The 22535-nt window shown below is 39.3% G+C and overlaps 1 protein-coding gene and 1 pseudogene across 23 annotated transcripts in view; one reads left to right on the top strand and one right to left on the bottom strand.

Moving 5' to 3' along the window:
* DLGAP1 (DLG associated protein 1) overlaps positions 1-22535 on the top strand; it is an 856539-nt gene that overhangs the window by 545480 nt on the left and 288524 nt on the right. For 3 of the 22 annotated variants that reach the window (XM_082353523.1, XM_082353522.1, XM_082353527.1), the window contains exon 1: positions 10869-17034. The exons of the other annotated variants lie outside the window; for them this stretch is intronic. In XM_082353523.1, the coding sequence (XP_082209649.1) occupies positions 16984-17034 (51 nt within the window). In that variant the 5' untranslated portion in view covers positions 10869-16983. Of the gene's footprint in view, positions 1-10868; positions 17035-22535 lie in introns of those variants that run through there. 22 annotated transcript variants of the gene reach the window in all.
* LOC309610548 (cytochrome c oxidase assembly protein COX11, mitochondrial pseudogene) lies at positions 686-10935 on the bottom strand (annotated as a pseudogene). Its single transcript has one exon. The product of its transcript is annotated as a cytochrome c oxidase assembly protein COX11, mitochondrial pseudogene (transcript).

Raw genomic sequence — 22535 nt, 5'->3', positions numbered from 1 at the left:
TCATTAGAAAAGCATTTTGGGTTGCAACCTTAGAATACTTTGAGGAATGGGCAATTTTTAAAGAATTATTATTGTGGGTGCCTATTACCTGAAATAGATAGATTCTGTGTTGGAACTTGGAGATCCTGTTACAAAGTAAAGTGTGTAATAGGATTTATCGTAAAGGAGCTCTTCCTGAGTGATCAATTCAAGTAACAAAAAGTGAGGTTCTGCTGTGTACAAGGGCTGAAGCTGAGAGGAGAGGGGAATTCAAAGATTTGTAAAATAACTCGTACTCTTAGAGAGTTTGTAGTCTAGTGGGACACTGGGTGGTTAGATAAATAGAATACAAGGCAAAGTAAGAAGCAGTATGAAGATACCTGAACAAGGAATATGGAGGTTGATAGGAAGAAAAATTCCAACCTGGGGTTTAGGAAAGGGAGGATAAAGAAGAAAGGTTTCCCCATTTGAAACACTATGTCTCTGAAGCTTTGGTATCATTTCTTTGGAAGCATATTGGTAGGGATTTCTCTTAGCTTTTTCCCATTTTTACTAATCTCTCAGTAATTTAGCTCTGTATCTCCCATGCCTGACTTAGTGCCTAAAAGACACCATTTATGTATGGATGGGTGATGGATGGGTGGGTGGAAAGGTGAGTGGGTGGATGGATGGATGAATTAATAGGCGATGGTTGTGTGAGTGGATTGATGGATGGATGGATGGATGGATCACAGGCAGGAGAGAGGAAAGGCACAGAGAGAGGGAGAGAAGAAGAAATAGAATTCACAGCATCATAGTAGTTATTTCACCAGCCAGCTCAGTTCAGAGTCTTGTGGGAGAGGAGTTTAGAAAGGTAAACATCTCCATGGATCAGGAGTCTGGACACAGTCTAGCTCAGCTGAGTGGCGTGCTCAAGGCCTTCCAAGGCTGAAATGAAGATATCAGCTGGGCTGGGCTCTCATCTGCAGGCTCTGGGGAAGACTCTACTTCCAAATGAATTTAGGCAGATAGCAGAATTCAGTTCCCTGCAGCTGTACAACTGAGGTCCTTTCATCTGCAAGCCAACAAATGTCGTATCAAACCTTTGATCAAGCTTTGAATCCCTCTGACTCTCTCTGCCACATCTCTCTGACTTCCTCTTCTGCACTCAGCCAGGAGAAAACTCTTCTTTTACTTTTTAATTTTATTTTATTATGGTAACATAGACATAACATAACACCCCTCTTCTTTTAAGGGCTCATGTGATTACACTGGGTCCACCCAGATTAATCCAGTATAATCTACCTATTTTAAGATCACCTATTAGTAACCTTACTGACATCTGCAAAGTCCCTTTTGCCATGAAACAGAACATATTCATGGGTGTGACAGCAGGGGTTAGAGATCATGGGAGTCAAAATTATGTCTACCACAATAGTTAACAACAGAGTGCATATAAATAGTAAATTGGTGAGGAGGGCACTTTTAGTGACAGTCATGCCATTCAAAGGCATGCAGTCAGTTTTAGGAAGATAAAGTACAGCTTTGGATCCAGACAGCTGTGTTCAAACCCTGTGTTTTACAGATTAGGCAACTCTGAGTGAGTTATTTAACCTCTCTCTGCCATGGGCTCCTCCTTTGTAATATGGTGGTAATAACAATCCTATCATGTAGGGGTCTTGAGAGGATTAAATGGGTGAATGTAATATAAAAGATGTAGAACAACGCTTGGAAAGGGAGCATTATATATTATATAATGCCTCAATGAATGCTATTATTATTACTATTAAGTGTGAAAACATGGTTGTACCAACATGAACTGAAACAAGGCAGCAGATTTAAGAGACATTGCAGAAGTTACTGTTAGAGGACACAATTTCATTTAGTCAGGCTTTTGAGGAAGTGAAATCCTACAGCATCTGTACTCATTTCCTATTGCTGCTGTAACAAGTAACTGCAAATCTAGTGGCTTAAACACAAATTTATTATCTTACAGCTCTGGGGATCAGAAGTCTGAAATGGGTCCCACTGAGCTAAAATCATAATATCAGCAGGGCTGTGTCCCTTCTGGAGGCTCTAGGGAAAAATGCATTTTCTTGCCAATTTTCCAGCTTCTAGAGGCTGCCTGTATTCCTTGACACCTGGCTCCCCCTTCATCTTCAGAGCCGGCAATCACATCACTCTGATCTCTGCTTCTGTGGTCACGTCTTCTTCTCTGACTTTCCTGCCTCCCTCTTTCACTTACAAAGACCCCTGTAATCACATTGGGTTCATCTGGACAATCCAGGATAATCTCCCATCTCAAAATCATTAACTTAAGCACCTCTGCAAAGTCCCTTTTGCTGTGTAAGGTAACATTGTCACAGTTTCCCTGGCTTAAAATTGGGCATCTTTGGAGAGCCATTATGCCACCTGCCACAGAATCTACCACCTCATCTGTGATATGTTTTTTTAACCTAATCATTTTTGAAACTTTGTATGAAAAGTGTGTGAAATCATCTGCCCAGAGCATATCAACTAAATGAGATCGACGTACGCATTCAGTGGTCCTGGAGACTTCTTTCACGTGGAGATGGACTAAAAAGGGCATCAGTTTCTGTGTTTGTTAGATTATTTTAAACTATTTGACTATTTAGACTATTTAAACTATGTTAGTCTATTTTAAGCCATTTTAAACTATTTTAAACTATTGGGTCTAGATTCCTCTTTGCCTATGTGTTATATATTTGCTGCTTTTTTTAAATTTAGAATGTTTAATATTCACTTAAACTTACACTAAAATGCCAATTCTTCATATCACTTGAAGACATCTTTCCAATATCTATATGTAAATACATACATTTTACACATTTGCAATTAACATGTTGCATGTATTTTTGCCTTTTGTTGTACATAATATAATTTTTAAATCAAATACTTGTGAGCACTAAGTACATGTCAGGCACTCTGTTCCAGACTGGGCATACAAAGTTGAAAAATACAACTTCTATGCTCAAGGATTTCTTACCATAGTGGGAGAGAGGAGGGATGCTGATGGTAAGAATTTTTATTTTTTATTTTTATTGGAGTATAATTGCTTTACAATGTTGGGTTAGTTTCTGCTGTACCATGAAGTGAATCAGCTATATGTATGCATATATCCCCTCCCTCTTGGAACTCCCTCCCACCCCACCCCCCATCCCACCCATCTAGGTCATCACAGAGTACCAAGCTGAGCTCGCTGTGCTATACAGCAGTTTCCCACTAGCTAGCTATTTTACACATGGTAGTGTATTTATGTCAAACCTAATCTCCCAATTCATCCCACCCTCCCCTTCCCCGCCGTGTCCACATGTCCACTCTCTACATCTACGTCTCTATTCCTACCCTACAAATAGGTTCATCTGTACCATTTTTCTAGATTCCCCATATATGCGTTAATATACGGTATTTGTTTTTCTCTTTCTGGCTTACTTCACTCTGTGTGACAGACTCTAGGTCCATCCACATCTCTACAAATGACCCAGTTTCGTTCCTTTTTATGGCTGAGTAATATTCCCTTATATATATATGTACCACATCTTCTTTACCCATTCAAAAGGAAAAAACATGTTTAAAATATATAGAATTGCCTAGGCTTGGAGGTTGAATGACTAGGTTGTCAGGAAAGAGAAGAGTAGAAATGAAGACCAATTCATGGTTTGAAAAATTGGATGCATGTCAGTATCTCCAATTGAGATAGGTAATCTGGGAGAAAAAATATGTTGGGATGGAAAAGATGATTTAGTTCTAGACATCTTGAATCTGATGTGCCTATAGAATATCCAGTTGAAGGTGTCCCATAGGCAAGCCTTCACTTATCTGAATATTATTTAGGAGGATATTACAATAATTCAGACAAGAGATGATTGTGGTTCAGACTAAGCTAGAAGCAATAAAGATGGAGAGAAGTAAATGTATCTTTCTACCATATCTTTAAGGTGCCAGGTTGGTCGAAAGTCCTCAGGTGAGGAAGACAGAGAAGTGAAGCCAGCTGAATTTATGAGTCTGGAGTTCAGGAAGCTGTCAGGGCTGGAGAAAGGTTAGCTGGGAGTTATCACGTAGAAGGTAGAGGAAAGTTTGAGTGAATGAGATCACATTGGGACATGTATGTTAGAAGGTGGGGCAGCACAGACCAGTTTCCTAGGTTACACAGATATTTAAGCACAGACAGGTAGCAAAGGAAAACCATGCTAATGAGTCAGCAAGATCAAAACAGCGTGGAAGTAAAGGGAGATCAGGATTTCAAGAAATAGGAAAAGTTGAACAAGGTCAACTACCAAAGAGGGGTCGAGTTAGACCTGGAATGAAAAGTCTATCAATGAATCTGGCAATTAAGAAGTAACTATTTAATTTGCCAGTAGTTTCATAATTATCATAACATATCATTTTGTATATATACATTGTATGCCTATATATGCTTATCATTTTAATAAATGCTTATTATTTTTAATGTCTAGCATTTTAATAAAAATATTGTGGCTATTAACGTATGCTAACACACCATGGTTAGAATACTGATTTCTCAATTATTTCACATTTGAATTTTTTTTGCATTTTTCTCCATTATGAATAATGCCTTAAATGTCTTTTTCAATAAAATGTGGACAGTTTTTTCTGGTTAGTATTCCCAAATATTATGCACTCCTCTTAAATTCAAAAAAAAAAAGAAGTGCAAGTAGATCTTAGTATCTTCAAATAATTTAAAAATTCTGATTTTGAATAATTATTTTGCAGAGACTTGTTTGCCCTTTCCATTGTTTTCAGATGGAGACAATCACAAACATTTGGACTATGGTCTAGCACGGAAAGCACACTTCCAAAGCCAGCATTTCCTCAGTATATTACATCCTGAAGTCCTCTATTGATGTAGCATTATAGTGACTAATCTCCAGAGGAATCTGTTTCCTTTCTCTACATTACAAACCATTTAACACCCATTAGTAATAGGTTTCTTCACTTGCAAATGACTAAAGTAATTTCCCATTTATTAGCTATTTTTGTTGACCTCACTTCACTAGAGATCCTCAATCTAAGTTTTATTTTAGCAATCACAATTCTCTCATCTAATTAACAAAAAAATTGGGCCACTGCCTCAGTGGCCTGCATTCAACCCTATTTTGACTGGCGATTTTCTAATAATATCTCATGCTCCTTTCCACCCCTGTACTTGTAACAGTAGTTTCTGTTCCATTGAGTTCATTCTCTTTCCCTAATTCTCTTTGCCCCCATTCTGCTCTGTTTGTTTTTTTTTTCCCTCACATTTTTTTCTTTTCCTTTATTTACTTAGTAACCTATCCAAATCTTTCACTGTTACAAATGCCTCAAGAAGCATCCAATTACTTATTCAGTAGGAATTCCTGGATTCGCTGGGCCAATGGGAATGCCAAATGGTAAGGCTTTTTGCACGTTACCAAATGACCTCTAGAAAGGGTCCCTGAATTTTCACCCCAGAAGCAGTTTCCATTCTTGACACCCTTTTTAGTAGATTCTTCTCTATTGTGAGTCCAAGCCCACCTCTCTTTCTTTAACTTGGATGTAGAGCTATGTGAAATAAATCAAATTTTTCTTCTACAAGGCAGTCCTTCAAATGTTTGATTAAAACTATTGTTCGCCCATAAGTCTTCATTGTTCTATCTTCAAAAGACCTAGTTCCTTCAGCAATTCTCTGAGAATAGGACATCAAGCTCTTTTAGCTGACAACAGACAAATTGTATTTTGTTCCAAGAAAAGCAGCATCTCTCTTAACTTATGGTATTATTTTGTGAACAATATTTCAGTTGAATTTGGACTTCACAGCACCCATTGAAAATCTTTGGATATGAATACCCTACTTCTATCAAGGTACCAGCTCGTCTGGCAGCCATGCCAACCTGTCTCACACTCAGATAAAAATTGTGAGCCATTCATTCACGTGAAATCATTTTGACATGTTTCTCTTACCTTGTACTATGCGCTTAGGTGGTTTAACATAACGTAGACTATTATGTTTATCTTTATTAAATGTCATCTTATAAATACAAATGTGTCTTTCTAGCCCAGGGTCACTCCTTACTATTGTGCACAGTCTAATTCTAGAGAACATCATTTATATTAGTAGTTATCTTAGTTATTTATTTATTACCATAATTTTCCAGAAAATGATAGTAGAGTCTTGAGGACAGGACAGCTTGTTTCTAATTCACCCACCTAAAAGTGCCATTTGGACGACCAGAAAGAATGCTTCTGCTGTCAAAATTGAAGAAATATTAAATCTGAAATCCAGTATTTTAAATATTTTCCCAAGATGTATTATATTGTAAATCTCATAATAGTGTCTAATATATCATCATGGAAGTTGATGATTAAAAAACTGTTCAGAATAGGGCCAAAAAGAAAGGCTTATGCATACCACTAAAGACTATTCTCCAGTTTTTCTTGAAATTATTTATATACCATCTAGGAAAAGCCATTCAACTAGTTGTGAATCTCCTATTCAGTCCACATTTTTTATTTTGTTCAAAAGTGTATCACCTTATTACAGGTATTATTGGGAAGGTTCATAATATACGTTTATTGGGGAAATTTTGTAAAATACATAAGAAAATAAAGAAGATAATCAAAATCACCCAGGGATAATCAATGTAAAGATTTTTGTGTTAATTGCTGTTCTTTGAAAATACTGATATCACTAAACCGCTGAATAAGCTCGCCAAAAAGAGAAAAAGAAAGCATAATATAAACACTATTAGGAATGAAGACAGGAACAGGGATAAATTTACAGTAGATATTAAATCTATCATAGGAATAGAACAGAAATAGATTTTATACCAATATATTGAAAACTTAAGTGGATAATTTCTTAGAAAAATAAATTATTCAAAACTCAGTGAAAACAAGAACCTTGAATACATCCATAACAATTTAAGAAATTGACACATTAGTTTAACATTTACTCAGAAAAAGAAAGACCAGACCCAAATAGTTTCATGAAACCAGCGAGAAAAAGGTAATCCCTGTCATATAAAAATTCTTCTAGAGATCTGAACAAAGAAAAGGTACCCAGTTCATTTTAGGATTTCGTATAATCTTAAATAGATGACGGCAGTCTGAAAAAGGAAAATTGTAATGCAATTTCTCTCATGAACCTGATGCAAAAATTCTTAATAAATATTTCAATAAAATTAAATAATTATAAATAATGTAAAATAATATGACCAGACAGGATTTATTTGCTAATGAAAGGAGCCTTAGCATTAGAAAAAAAATATTCATATAATTCACAGCAACTAGGAGATTAAAGGAGAAAACACACGTGACTATCTCAATATACGCATAAAAGACATTTTATAATATTCAACAGCCATTAAGGATTTAGAAAAAAAGTAAAACAAACTAGTAATAGAAAAAAATTCTTAAAGTATATGTACATATGTATAGCTACAGAAACTTCATGTCATATCAGATCATAAAGGTATTCCTTTTAAATCCATGAAAATGATATACCTCTTCTAAAATGTGTTGAGCTAGATTTTGGCCACTGGTTCTTTTTTTTATTGTTATTGAGGTATAACTGACATATAACGTTATATTAGTTTGAAGCATACAACATAATGATTCAATATTTGTATATACTGCAAAAATGATCACCACCAGAAATAGAGACACAGATGCGGAGAACAAACATATGGACACCAAGGGGGGAAAGCAGGGGTGGGGGTGGGGGATGGTGGTGGTGTTGGGATGAATTGGGAGATTGGGATTGACATGTATACACTAATATGTATAAAATAGATAACTAATAAGAACCTGCTGTATAAAAATAAATAAATTAAATTAAATTTAAAAAAAAAGATGATCACCACCATAAGTCTAGTTTACATCTGTCACCATACACAGTTAAAAAAATTTTTTTCTTGTGATGAGAACTTTTAAGATCTACTCTCTTAGCAACTTTCAAATATGCAGTACAGGATTATTAACTATAATCACCATGCTGTACATTACACCCCAGGACTTATTTATTTTATAACCGGAAGTTTGTACCTTTTGACCACCTTCACCATTTCACACAACCACCACCCCCCGCCTCTGGCAACCATCAATCTGTTCTCTGTATCTATAAGCTCAGGTGTTTTTTTTTTTCAATTCCACACGTAAGTGAGATCATACAGTATTTGTCTTTCTCTGTCTGACTTGTTTCATGTAGCATAATGCCCTCAAGGTCCACCCATGTCACAAATGGCAATATTTCATTATTTTTATGGCTGAGTAATATTCCATTTCATATACACACACACACACACACACACACACACACACACACACACATATATATATATGCATGCCACATCTTCCTTATCCATTCATCCATCAATGGACACCTAGGTTGCTTCCATGTCTTGGCTATTGTGAATAGTGCTGTAATGAACATGGGGGTGCTGGCCACTGGTTCTTTGATGACATTTTTCTGTTGACATTTTCTGTTTCATGTCTGTCTACAGCCCATCCTCTAGGATTTTCCCCTAGAAAGGTTCATTTGAGCAATAGTACCCAAATTCTGGCATGTCCAAATCTCTTTTTTACTTGAGTCTTTACATTGGAAAGAGCTTAACTAGACAGAGAATCGTTGGCTCCTGCTTTCTTGGCTCAATCTCTTATAGATGCTGCTCTGTTCTGTGCTCAGGTTACATGTTTCTGCAGGTACGTCTAATGTCCACCTCATTTTCTCTCCCTTAACCTCATTTTATCTTTTTGCTTGACTACCTAAAGGATTCTTTTCAAAACTTTTTCTGAGACATTTCTTTACATTGACCATTCTGAATGACTTCTCACCGATAAAATGGTTACCTTTTCATTAAATAGATTTTAGACTTTTTATTTCAGAAAAGCTCTCTTGCATTATATTTTAAGATAATTATTCTATTCCATTGGTTTGACTTCCTTTGCGAATCACAGCTATGCCTATGTTGGCTATATTGCCTTGTTTCTCTAATCCTTCTTTATCCTTTTTATCTCTGCACCATTTCTTTGCTCTTTTCATTCTTGTTCTTTGTGTCCCTTTATTTACCTTGCTTTCCTTCAATTCTGCCAGTTCCTATTTCACATCCTCCAGCTGTCTACCAGCAACCTTCGTTTTCTCACTTTTTCCCCTGAGTTCTTACAATTCTGCTTTGTGATCTTCCTTTATAGCTGTAACTGCTTCATGAATTACTGTTTCTAATTTGGGTTATGCTTTTAAACTTTGTGGCAACATATTTTCCTGGTACATTTTCATTATTTATAAGAAATTTGTGGCTGCTGTTTTCCATATTCCCTATAGGACCTGCATGCATGTTCCTTTTATGTTACTCTTATTTGAACAAGTTTTTTGGTTTTTTGGTGTTTTTTTTTTTTTTACTATTCAAACAGTTTAATAAATCTTTTTTCAGAAGAACTCTGCTGTCGGTAAATCTTCACAATCGCATTTACATTTTAAAATTCGGAGACTTGGAACTATCACAAGAAATGCTAGAAGCCTACTAGATATACATTTTATTTCAATTTCATGGTACTGAAATTTCACAGTACTTGTTTAGTACTCTGAATGTAAAATAGCCCTAGATCTTAAAGGAAAAGTACAGTCAAATTTGAAATCAGAATGTAATCTTTGGGCAAGCTGTTAGGGCTTTAGTGATTCCTCTTCCATTTTGAGCTTTTAAAAGAGTGACTGTTCGTAATGAAAGTAGTAACCAACTAGTTTAGAAATAATAATAAAAATTCATTGCTACAAGTATGAAGTGCTCATAATTTGAAAGGGGACCAGTGAATTAAGTTGAACCATCAAGTCCATGCCAACATATTTAAGAAACAAAGCAGTTTCTTCTAATACTACTCAAACTCTAAGTATGATTTTGCACAGTTATACATTCTAAGTAGGGTAAATTCGTTGGGTAAATTAGTGGGTAAATTAGTTGGGAAAATTAGTTATACATTCTAAGTAGGGTAAATTAGTTGGGTAAATTAGTTGGAAAATTAGTTATACATTCTAAGTAGGGTAAATTAGTTGGAAAAGAACCATAAGGATATAACATTTAAAATAGAAGCCTTCACATTATTGTAAATATTTCTCCTCTGAGAAGACAAGATACATGATTTTTCAAAAATCACAAATCTGAAGCAGGACTTAGTTCTGACTTCAATGATAGCCTGGGAGCGGCAACCTATGACCCTCTTTTGCTTCAAAAAAAAGTATAAGAAAGAGTGATGAGATCAACATTCACCGTTCTTGGATCTTCAGCAAATTCAGGATCAATGTAGAAAAATACTGGCATATCTACTCCCTCTTGTGGATTAAGCCTTTGTTCTTCAAAACAGAAGCACTGTATTTTATTGAAATACTGTCCAGCTTCAAATGGTACGACACTGTATGTAGAAATTCCGATTACTGGTTTGTCAGCAGGAGTCTTAGCTTTATAAAACGCCAATGCAGTCTCCCCTGGCCCTACATATATTTCTGTTTGCTGAGGTCTAAAGTTGCACTGGAGACTTGCATGCACGTCTGCATTAAAGGTGACTTCAGTGATGCGACCCTTAACAGGTACCATGTTTTCAGTCTGGTCTGATGCATGACCTGCTACTGCCGATTCTCCAGGTCCAGCAGTCTGGCAGTAGAGCCGGTAGAGGGGCACGGCGGCGTGGGACGCCCCCAGCATGCCCACGGCCGCCGCGGCCACGTTAGTGAGTGTCTCGTTCCGCCGCCGTCAATCCTCCTCCTGTGCGCGCGTGAGGGGCTTCGTGCTCTTCGGCCGCCGCCGCGGCTGCACCGCCAGCCTCGGGCGCCTCCCTGTCCCGAGCCGTCTCAGCTCCCTCTCAGCGGCCCCTGTCCCGCTCCTCCCGGACCTGAGACAAGGTTCTACCCTCTCCGCAGCCCTGGTCCGGTTCCCAGGGCCACCCACAGAGAGCGACGCGCCTTCATCCCGGACGCCAGAGCCCTCCCATGGCCTGAACAAGTTTTTTTTTTTTAAGAGAATCAGAAGAAGGTTGGCAGTCATTTTTCAAGCATTCATGAACCAAGGGCTTCCTTTGCTGTTGCTACAGTTACAGTGTTTCTTTATAGCATGGTGCCTCTGTGTACTCACACATCCTCTGACTCTCAGACGAAACCTAGTTCTTTCCTCCCTCAGTTACTTCATGGATGACCTCGCAGGTTGCCAGTCACGTGGGGACAGAAATGATACAGTCATTTTTAGAAAGAATTTTTCTGGCCCTTAGTGAGATTTGCTCATTCACCCTCCACCACCTACATTAGTCCCTGCCTTTCCACAGTGCAATGCTCTCAGACTGAGGTCCTCACTTCTTCGGGGGACGGTGTATTTGTCAGAGCGTTCTGAGCTCTGCTACAGCTAGGTCCCCTTCATACCTCTCATTTACCTGCCACGTTACTATCCCTTTTCTCCTTGGCTTTCTGCCTGACTCCGATTTGGGAGTTTGTGGAGGTTCTGCTGGTTTTGCTGAAAATGTGATTTGTGGGTGATTCTCTTTGTTTTGTTGTATTATTGTTTTTTGTTGTTTGGAACGGCTGCCAGGAAGAGAAGTGAGAAAACTCAGTGGAAACCAGTCCTGTTAACGTTTAGAAATATTTTCCTCCTGTTTTCTTTCTATAAAGATGACTTTGCATAAGGAAGCTCAGGTTATATGTATACCCATCGACCAAGTTAATCTTCAAAAAATAAAAGTAAAACAGAGTCAGCTTAGCATACTACTTCTTCATAAACCCAAGCTGCTTCTTCCGATGCTCAGAGATCTTCCTTTTAACAGCCTGTTCTAGGATACTGCTGCTTTGTAAACTCAAGCCCATCAAGCTGTTATCTTTTGGATCATTCAAAAGACTTGTCCATCGTCCTCTTTCCCCATCACATTTTCTTTGACAGTTTTTAATTACCCACCTTGATTCTGGGGTCCTACCGAAAGCTCTTTGTGTGCACAAAGATGTAATTTTGTAATTGAGCACAGCAACTTAAGTTGATTGTTTTTAGGTGTGCCCTCCTTTAAAAAGGAAGATGTCTTCACTGGGAAAATTAAATTATGAATTTAATAAATCTTATGATATTTTAAAACATCCTGCATGCTAATTTTCTAGGCAAAATGCTTAATAGTGGATCTTCTTGCAGTAGGGAGATCACAGCTGTGATGACAAGGGAACGATATAAAACGGTCAGATTTTATAAACAAGAAGACTAGTCCTGACACCCAACATAGAACACATGCTTTAAATGATTTCGCTAGTAGCAATTACGCTATCATTACCCTCCCACCACAGCCTGCCAATTTAAGAGCTCTTTCATTGATTCATTCAGAAATGATTTATTAAATGCCTACTTTTGCCAGGCCCTGTGTAGATGCAAAGGATTCAGCGATGATCAGAAACAGACCTGATTCCTACTCTCATGCTCCTTATTATCAGTGGGGAGATAAATATTACTCAAATCAATCACACAAATAAATTTAAATTTACTACCATGGCAGGGGCTACTGTTGAATTATGCTGGGAGCTCTTCCCTGTCTGCAGTCCTGGTTGTCCCTTTCTTTGCTGGCAGGAACTGTGGCTGACTTCAGATTTCCATAGGACTAGGGCCCCTTTAGATTCTAGGGGATGGGCAACTAGTATTTCTTAGCACTACCCTAAACATCTTGCGCCTAAGATCAGACTGCTGGGTCCCTGAGCCAAAAATGCTTATTCCCTGCCTTCCCTCCATGCAATCCATCCCTCGTCCCTGCCCTGTTAGAAGAGTGACCAGTGGGAAGGCAGGTCTCTCCATAGTGAGTTTAAAGCTAAGAGGCAACCCAAGCAAGTGTCTTCAAAGATACCAAGAGTGTAGTGGCCCAAGCACCTTCTGAACCCTCTGCTCGTAAGTAAAAACGTATTCCAAGTGATCAGTTTGCTCAATACCTACAAAGGAGATTATGATACTGTGATAGCAGATTGACTTAAGAAGTTGGGGGAAACAGTGGTTGGGATTGGGTCTGAAGGAAGACTTAAAGTCAATTAGACAATGAGCCAGGGGAATCAGGCAAAGGCAGGAAGAAACAAAAGGGTCAGAAATAAATCTAGTGTGGTTAGGTCACCAAGGTGGTGCAAAATGAGTCTGGGAAGATATGCAGGACTCTATCAGTCAGGGTCCTGGAGGTAGTGTCTAAAATTTGAATCTTTATATCCTTGTTTGTGTGCGTAGAACAGCAGGAGTGGGGAGAGATGATATCCACGTTGCCTTCTGAAAACATCCCTTTAGAGGAAGTGAAAAGATAAATAAAATGAAAGAAGGAGAACCAGTTAGAAGACAAGTATAGCATCTCAGGTGAAAGAAAATGGTGACTGGGGCTAGGATGGTGACGGTGATGTTGAGGCAGGTGGATAGTTTCCAGAGATTCTCAATCTATAGGACTTGGCGATGTGGAGGGAAAAGGAAGTGTCCGGAATGGTACCTATGTCTCTGACTTGCATAAAAGATGGTGTTTCCATTCACTGAAGTAGGGAGTTCGAGAAGAGCTACAGTGGGGTGTGGGCAGAAAAGGGGGAGGAGAAAATGAGTTTGATTTTGAAGGTGCTGCGTGTGAAGTGCTTCAAAGAATCTAAGTAAAGTTGTCAGGTACCTGAAGTTCATGTGGGAGATCTGGAATGAAAATACAAATTTATTTTTGAGAAAACAGAATTTTTTTGAGGTATGGTTGATTTACAATGTCGTATTAGATTTAGGTGTTCAGCACAGTGATTCAGTTATATATATATATATATATATATTCTTTTTCAGATTCTTTTCCCTTATAGGTTATTACAAAATCTTGAGTATAGCTCTCTGTGCTGTACAGTAGGTCCTTGTTGATTATCTGTTTTATATATAGTACTATGTATGCGTTAATCCCAACCTTCTAATTTGTCCCCCCTCCTTCCCCTTTGGTAACCATAAGCTTGTTTTCTATGTCTGTGGGTCTATTTCTGTCTTGTAAATAAGTTAAGTTCATTTGTATCTTCTTTTTTTTTAGATTCCACATATGAGCGATATCATATGATATTTGTCTTTGTCTGGCTTACTTCACTTAGTATGATAATCTCTAGGTCCATCCATCTTGCTATAAATGGCATTATTTTATTCTTTTTATGGCTGAGTAATGTTCCATTGTATATATGTACCACATCTTCTTTATCCATTCCTCTGTCGATGGACATTTAGGTTGCTTCCATGACGTGGCTATTGTAAATAGTGCTGCAATGAACATTGGGGTATATGTATATTCTCAAATTATAGTTTTCTCCAGATCTATGCCCAGGAGTGGGATCGCTGGATCATACGGTAGCTCTGTGTTTAGTTTTGAAAATACAAATGTATGAGTCATCTGCGTACAAGAGGTGTTCCTGGAATTCAGATTTCTCTTCACCGTGCTTCTTTTTCTAACCTTTCCAATTTGCAGATCCTTTTCTTTGATAGAGAAAATGGTAAAGTTTGAGAGTTTGATGTTTAGTCCTCCTCCTCCCCTTTCTCCTCCTTCATCATCATCTGTTCACATTACACCATCTGGACCACGTCTCAGGATTGTCCCTGTTCTTCTGTTTGTTCCAATTCATATCTTTCAAAAAGCCTTTTTTTTTTTACTGTCCCTGGCTTTTTTATCGCTTTTATTATTTTTTAATTCAAACTTCATTTAATTCTGGGTTTTAGCACTCTTGGTGCAATTCCTGTAGATGCTCATCACTTACGTGTATTCTCCCTTGATTGTGAACCCATCTCTCTTGTTAGAAACAAGTTCCTTTAATTTGAGCACTTCAAAACCCTCCTTGTTCAATTCTTTTGGTTTCTTTAAAGACTTTCTTCTTTTATTCTCATCTCAACCATTTGCTGTTATATCATCAGAATTAAGGTTTGGGATCCTACTTTCCCTCTTGAATCACCTGTCCTTTCATACTATCTAATCAAAAACAAGTCACCCCTTGTTAATCAACTATACTCCAATATAAAATTAAAAGTTAAATAAATAAAAATACTAGTCTCCCCCTTCCTCTCTTTCTCCTTCTTTCCCTTCCTCTTTCTTCTCTTCTTCTTCATCTTCTTCCTCTTGCTCTCACTCTCTCTGATTTGGGGGGTTTTTCTTATTGAAAATTAGCCATGATTAAAAACCAGCACAAATGGTTCTTCAGGTAGGTCTACAGTCCATGAGTCCTCAAGGATTTTCCAAGTTTGGGGTTATCTTTACACTTTCCCCACCTCCCCCTATCTACCTTCAACAGAATTTATTATATATAACAAATTCTTGTAGTTGCAACCATTATATGACAATATTTCTATGACAAATTAATTTATTAACATTTATTATGATATCTGCAAACCATAAAATTCACCTATTTAAAATATACAATTCAGTGGTTTTAGTGTATTCACAGAGTTGTGCAAACATCACCACCATCTAAGATAAGAATATTTTCATCACTCCAGTAAGAGACCCATTTGTATTCACTTCCTAGTACACTGCCCACAAGCCTAGGGCAACCACCGAGCTACTTTCTGTCTCCATAGATTCTGCCTGTTCTGGACATTTCATATAAATGGGATCATACACTCTGTGATGACTTCTGTCAATCAGCATGCTGTTTTCAAAATTCATCCATGGTATAGCATGTGTCAATACTCGATTTTTAATGCCAAATCATATTCCATTATATGGCTATATCACATTTTTACATCCATTCATCAGCTTATGAACATTAGGACTGTTTCCACTTTTGTGTTTGGGCTCTTGTAAGACTGTTTCCACTTTTTTGTTTGGGGCTCTTGTAGATAATGGTGCTGTGAACATTTGTGTACAAGTTTTTGTGTGGACACGTGTTTTCATTTCTCCCGAGTATATGCCTAAGAGCGAAATTGCTGAGTCATATGGTAACTCTATGTTTAACATTTTGAGGCAAATCAATCATTATTGCTTTTTCTTTATCATTTCTCATTAGAGGCAGCCATGCTCTCATTAATTCAGGAGGGGAGAACTGGGGGCTTGATTCTGCATGGTGACAAAGTCAAGGAAAACTTAAACAGTCTTTAAGCTAAAATTGCTTTGCTCAGTAACACTGTCCTTGTCTATTGATTATCCAAGACTTGTCTCGCTGTTGTGATTGCATATTTTACTTGGTAAAGCTGGATTTTAGTAAATGAGACTGCTCGAATTCTGTGAAGTAAAACGCTTGAGAGAGGAAGCTGCAACACTTCCTTTGCCCATCTTGGAAATGAGACACTTTCACTAAATAAGGTTCTTCTAGGATGTTTTCTATGGAAGTCATTTTTTAAGAAAGAAAAGGTGTTTGCCCAAAGCTTTCTAAAACATGTTTAATTCATTTGAAGAAAATTAATCGATTATTAAAGAATGTGACTTTTTTTTCTGAAAGAGAATTTGATGACCTGAGGACAGATATCTATTGCTATCTTGCTTCTGGGTCTCCGTCTGTGGGAGCTACCGGAATGTTGTATCCAACACAATGTTGTGTGTGTCTGCACACTTATCTTCAAAATTGTAAAATGCATCTATCTTTCCATTCACTGGTCAGACAAGCAGGTTTTCTTTTTAAAGAAAATTGCAGAGATCGCTCCCCCACGTGGATTTCTCCTTGACAAAATATATATTATCCACTAACGTGCTGCAAAGTGAATCAATAGCCCAAGAATCCACCAAGCTAAAGAAAGACAGCAAGGTAATTTTGCAGGGACCGTGAACAGGCAGGACATTATCATTGCAACTGCCCTGCCTACTGAACGGGCTTAAGAATCTCCACTAAGGAGTCACTTCGGTGATAAGATCTCTTTGGTGATAAGATCTGAGTTTGTTAACTGTCTTCATATGAAAGAAACTGTAAAGTTGCAGGTCTAGAGTTGTGAGCCATGGGCCAACCGCTCCCCACCTCCCAAGTTCTGTGTTTACTGCCTTACTCACACACTTTGCATCGGCAAATCACAGGGAGAAGCTAAATGCTCTCAGCTGCGCTAGACCAAATCAAAGCTGAGATGAATAATGAACTTACTTTTCCATAAAGACATTCTGTTTGGCATTTCAGCTAATAAGGTAAGCTAATGGCAATTCTGGGCTATGGAGAAGAAGATAAATAGTCTCTTTGTGTTTGTTTTCTGTGCTAATCCATAATTTTTCTTTTAACATACTGGAGTTAATGTCATGTTTCATGATGTCTGCGAATTTGGGATGAACAATTTCATAAAGAGTACCCACCCACCCCCATCAGTGTGCTCTTTTCCTTTGATTTGGTTGCTTATGGTACCGGAGGGGATGAGGGAGAAATCCAGCTTTTTAGTAAGAACGGCATCTGTATAATAATATTGTTATCATGTATAATGCAAAGTGAATTTAGCTTAAGAGCAGAATAGGTAGAGGCAGCAAAGACAGATAAAATGATATAAGCCCTGATCATTGAATGTAGTTAGCGTGATATATTGTAAATTAAATGTTGAATACGCTCCAAGGAAAGCAGCATACATACTTCGTGTTGGTTTCTGAGTCATTTCATTTCTAAGTACATGTTATTCTAGAGAAGGTAGTAATTTTCAATTGCTAAAATTATTCCACAGCTTCGGTTTAGGTGGGTTTTATTTTGTAAGACTGTTTTTAAAATAGCAGCATGCCGGTAATGTGCATTTTCCTTATTACTTTCTTGATTTACTGTGGCTGCAAGGATTTCAGTTCGTGTGGAAAACGTACTTGTTTGTCCACTGAAGTTCAGGGAATAAAAAAACCATCAGACCTCTGTGAGACTTTCATGGCTACCTTGGCTACTATATCTTAAAAACAAAATGTGATGAAACAGCTATGAGATTGGGATTTCTTTTTGTGATCCAGCTTTTCAGGGTTTAACACGGAGATTTTTCTTTTAGTCATATCGGAGCACAAATCCCTGAGACTAGCAAAAGCTTAGCAAGATGGGGTGGGGAAGAAATTACCATCTTTTCTTTTCAATAAGAATGACAAAAATGAAAAATAAGATTTCTGTTTTCTGGGCTCATTGCTATGTCACCTGAAAATCAGAGACTCTGTTCTCTCAAAGTAGGTGACCTCAAAAGATATTTCAGAAGATCTATTCAAAACAGCCAAAGTATGTGGGAAATTTCGGAGAAATGGAAAGGAAATGGTTCTCCTTTTCCTAGCTAATTATCCCATTTTGTTTTTATGCATGGGAGGTGAGCTGTGACACCAGATATTTTTGTTTCGTGGAAACCATTAAACATTGCAATCAGACTCTCATAGAAAAGGAAGAATTTTTCTTCTCCCTTCCTCTAAATTGTTCACAGTATCTGTTTTTCCTAGAAGCATAAGGAGATACTAAGTTTGAGCAAAAGGACCAGCCACTGCTAAAGACTTAGTTCCACTTACATGTCCCCCATGTGCCACCTACAAATTTTAGGCATTTCTCTGGAGAAACCTCTAATTTAGCAAACCTATGAGAAGTAGGAGTGGAGCATTTTAGTCTACCACAGCTCATTTTTAAGAACATATGTTACCTATTCATACTTCAAGGTTTTAAAATATGTCCATTTCACGGCTTTTCCCTGTGTGGGGGACTGTTGGAAGCTCAAACATGGCGGACTGCTTGGGGTTTGTAAAGGTGTTTGTCTTCTTTTCCTCTTTCTCCCCTTCCCCTCTCAGACCTCATTACTCCAGACCATCCTTGACTGTCCCATGCGCTTTTACTGCTTCTTTATTTCTGACATTTTCCCCCCATTTCCCTTCTCCCCAGCACCACTGACCCAGAGCCTGTGGGTTGCACTGTGTCCATTTGGAAGTTGGAAGAAATGAACAAACTAGAAAGCAAACTTTGATGACCCCCAAGTTGTTGTCTTCTATTTCCTGTCATTTATACAATAAGAAAACTTTGATACCAGCCTGACTTTTTTATCCACCACTGCCACCTAAAACCAACCCGATGATTTCAATATGCAGGGTTTTTGACCAGCATCCTCTTGGTGATTCTTTTTGTCTACAGTGGTCAACCCACTCACCCTTCACCATGAGATGCAAAGTTCCTAGTCCTTCCAGGCACTCTTAGTGATGCCAGATGAAGGCAGGTGTTACAGACTGACTCATTAACTCTTTGTGTTAATTAATGGAGAAAATCTAGAGAAAGCAGCGCCTCTGCCTTCCCTTCACACACACACACACACAAACACACACGTGGCAAAGACCACGGAGCAGCCATCCACGGAGGGCAGTGGTAACCGAGGCAACAGTGTGGTCACAGATGGCCCGCCATCCTAACAAGTTCTTGGCACACGGCAAGGAGGCTTAAGCAGAAGGCAGCAAACAGATTTGTTCCCAAATACATGTGAAGCCCATTTGTGGGGACAGTCAGGATTAAGTGGAGGAGGAGCAAAGATGAGAGGCGACTGGAACATCTCTAGACTTGGTCATGATCGCTAAGGTTACCTCGTTGACGCACACAGGCGGGAAGACCCGAGGGTGTCTGCGTTGTAAAAGTAAAGGCATTACTGAAAAGCCAACATCTCTCAAACTGGGCTCACTATCTTCCCCACAAGACTTCTTAACCTGCATTTCCTACTCCTGTAACTAGGACCACTGTCTACCCATTTTTTCAGCCTAGAAACAGAGGGGAAAACCTTGATTTTCCCCTCTACCTCCCCTCACATCTCTAAGGTAGACTCCTAAGAGTTGGTTGGATGGATGAATGAATGGATGGGAAAATCACCAAGTCCTACAGATTTTATTTCTATTCACTTCTCTTCAGCCCCTCTGCCACTATCCTTGTTGAACCTCCATAGTTTCTCACCTAGATTAGTATTAATTCCTCCTAAGTGTTCTTCCTGCCTCTAGGTTTCCTTTAATCCAGTTCATTCTATATATTGGGTTGGCCAAAAAAGTTTGCTCGGATTTTGCCGTAAGATGTTATGGAAAAACACGAGCGAACATCTTGGCCAACCCAATACTAGCGTCCAAATGACATTTCTGAAATACAGATAGAATCAGTAAATCTTCTGCTTTTACATCCTTCAATGGTTCCTCCATACTCCCAGTGGTAAAGTCCAGACTTCTTACCATGACTTACAGGGCATGACATACTTGGGGATCTTTTTCCTTCACAGCCTGATTTCTCAACACTCCCTCTGTCCACTCTGCATTTCATCCACACTGATGTACTTTTAACTTTCTCATATCCATTCACGCCAAACTCCTCTCTTCCCTACTTACGCCTTGTGAACTTTTTAGTCTTGGCTGAGATGACACTTCCTCCAAGAAGCCCTCTCTGACTGGCCATGTTTGTGTCCAGTCTCTCCCCATAGTTCTCATCGCATCCATTGTTTCCTTATCACGCTCCTTCTGTTTTACATGGGGTTGCCTATTCCACTCAGTTTCATGAAGGTAGATATCTGGTCTCTTATTCACAGTCGTGGCCACAAACAAGCCCAAAGAAAATTCTATCCGACCGCATGAATAGAAACTTGGACTCCTTAACGACTTTATTACCTTTTGTTTTGATGAGGTTGCAGAAATCAAATGCAATGATTCTTTATGTTACTCATTCCTGCAAAGAATTGTGCTAAAGCCATTCATGTAAATTCTTTAATCTTCATGTGCTTATTCCCATTTTATAAATGAGATGACTGAGGCTCAAGTTGCCATGAGTAACACTGATATTAACGAATGGGCCCCCTGGTCTGTTTGATTCCAGGAGCCAGCTCTTTCTGTCCTCCACGTGGCCCACTGCTGCCCTGGAGTGAGAGAAAATTTTAATCTTAAAAATGAATAGTGGATGGTAGAAAAATCCTTGATTTTTCACCACCTGCCTGTTCCTTTGCTTTCTGACCTCCCCTAGTGCACCCCGAGCGTATTCTTCCCTTATTGTTAACCTGAAAGTACCTTTCTTTGTGCCGTATTCTTTCTTCTCCAGCCTCAGTGCCTTTTTCTGCCTTTCTTGTTCTCTCCATGGTGAGAGTAGCTGGGCCTCACGTTTCTGTTCTATTTCCATTGTCCTTTTCAACATGAATTTCTTTCCCGGTCCTGCTCTGTGATTACTCTTTCCACAGCGCTTTTGCCTGAGCTCAGTTAGATCTTAACATTCATCAGTCATAGCATGACATCAGACTACTCAGGGGGCTTCCAGTGGCCTTTCAGGGGGAAGCAAATTGCTGCTGTTACCACCCAACCGCTTAATTAGCGGTGCTCTCTGCGGGAGAAATCTCTAGAAGTGCAGCTAGAAAAGGGGCATCTACAACTTCTGGACAACGATCTACGTTGTGTTGACCGTGATTGTCTTTAGGGTCCTTGTGATCCAAACCAACCCATGGACACACATGGTCCCAAAAGAGAGACAATAGTACAGCATCGTGTGAGGAGCACACACTTTTAAGGTGGATGGACCTCGGTTTCTCTATCTATGTGGCCTCGAGACATCAGTTTACCTTTCTGTGCCTGTTTCTTCATCTGTAAAACAGAGATAATAACGGTGCCCACCTCGTAAACTGTCGCCCAGCACAGAGTAAGTCCCCTTCCACGTTGGTAGTGTTGGTGGATGGGGTATATGGAAAAATGGCTCTGAATATGGCCCATCCTCATCCTAGAAAATTGTGAATGTGACTGTTCATGGCAAATGTGACTTTGCAGGTGGGACTGAGCTAAGGATCTTGGGATGGGAAAATGATCCTGGATTATCTGGGTGAGCCCTCAATGGAATCACAAGGGTCCTTGTAAGAGGGAAGCAGAGGGAGACTTGACCGCAGGGGAAGGCCACGTGACCATGGAAACAGAGAGAGATTTGAAGATGCTGTGCTGCTAGTTTTGAAGTGGAGGAAAGATGGGCAAGGCAAGGACATGGACCCTCCCCTAGAGCTTCCAGAGGGAGCTCAGGGCTGCTGATAACCTTGGTTTCAGCCCAGGAAACCAACTTTAGACTTCTGGCCTCCAGAACTGTAAGGGAAGAAATGTGAGTTGTTTGAAGCCACTAAATGTGTACAATTTGATACAGCAGCCCCAGGAAACTAATACAGCGGTGATATTTTAGGAAACGAAAGATGACTCCAAATGAGCTGATAGTGTAAGAAAGGGGATATTACAAAGGCTGCTGCATGGGGGGCTGGAGGGGGCAGGTGGGGATTGGGGAGGCCCTCTGAGCCTTAGATGTGTGCCCGACAGGTGGTTGGAGGTACCGCAGTGTCGTGTGTTAGAGGAAGGGCAGAAGGAGAAAGTGGAAGGGTGCTGCCTGGGTGGGGATTTTAGGCAGAACCAGAAGGGAGGTCTTGTGGAGGCGGGAGCTGGTGAGTGGTGGTTGAGGCTGGGATGTGGCAGGGAGGGTGCCGAGCCGAGGGTAGAATGCCCTGCTCGGCAAGGAGTGATCAGTTCAGAAGAAAGGATGGTTTGGGGGATTTCCTTGAGGAGGGAAAAGAAATGTGGACTTAGAAAAGACCCACAGAAACCAAAGGACCCATTTTCTATTGTTCCCAGTTCCCTATTACTCATAGAAAAAAGGCAATCCAAGAAAAGGCGTTTTGAAAAAGACCTGTTGTGCTTTAAACCAAGTCAAGACTATTAGCAAGAGATTGAGTACC

This window comes from Balaenoptera borealis (genome assembly GCF_965194805.1).
Source record: "Balaenoptera borealis genome assembly, chromosome: 14".
NCBI lineage: Eukaryota > Metazoa > Chordata > Mammalia > Artiodactyla > Balaenopteridae > Balaenoptera > Balaenoptera borealis.
This window is presented reverse-complemented; position numbering and strand designations above follow the sequence as displayed.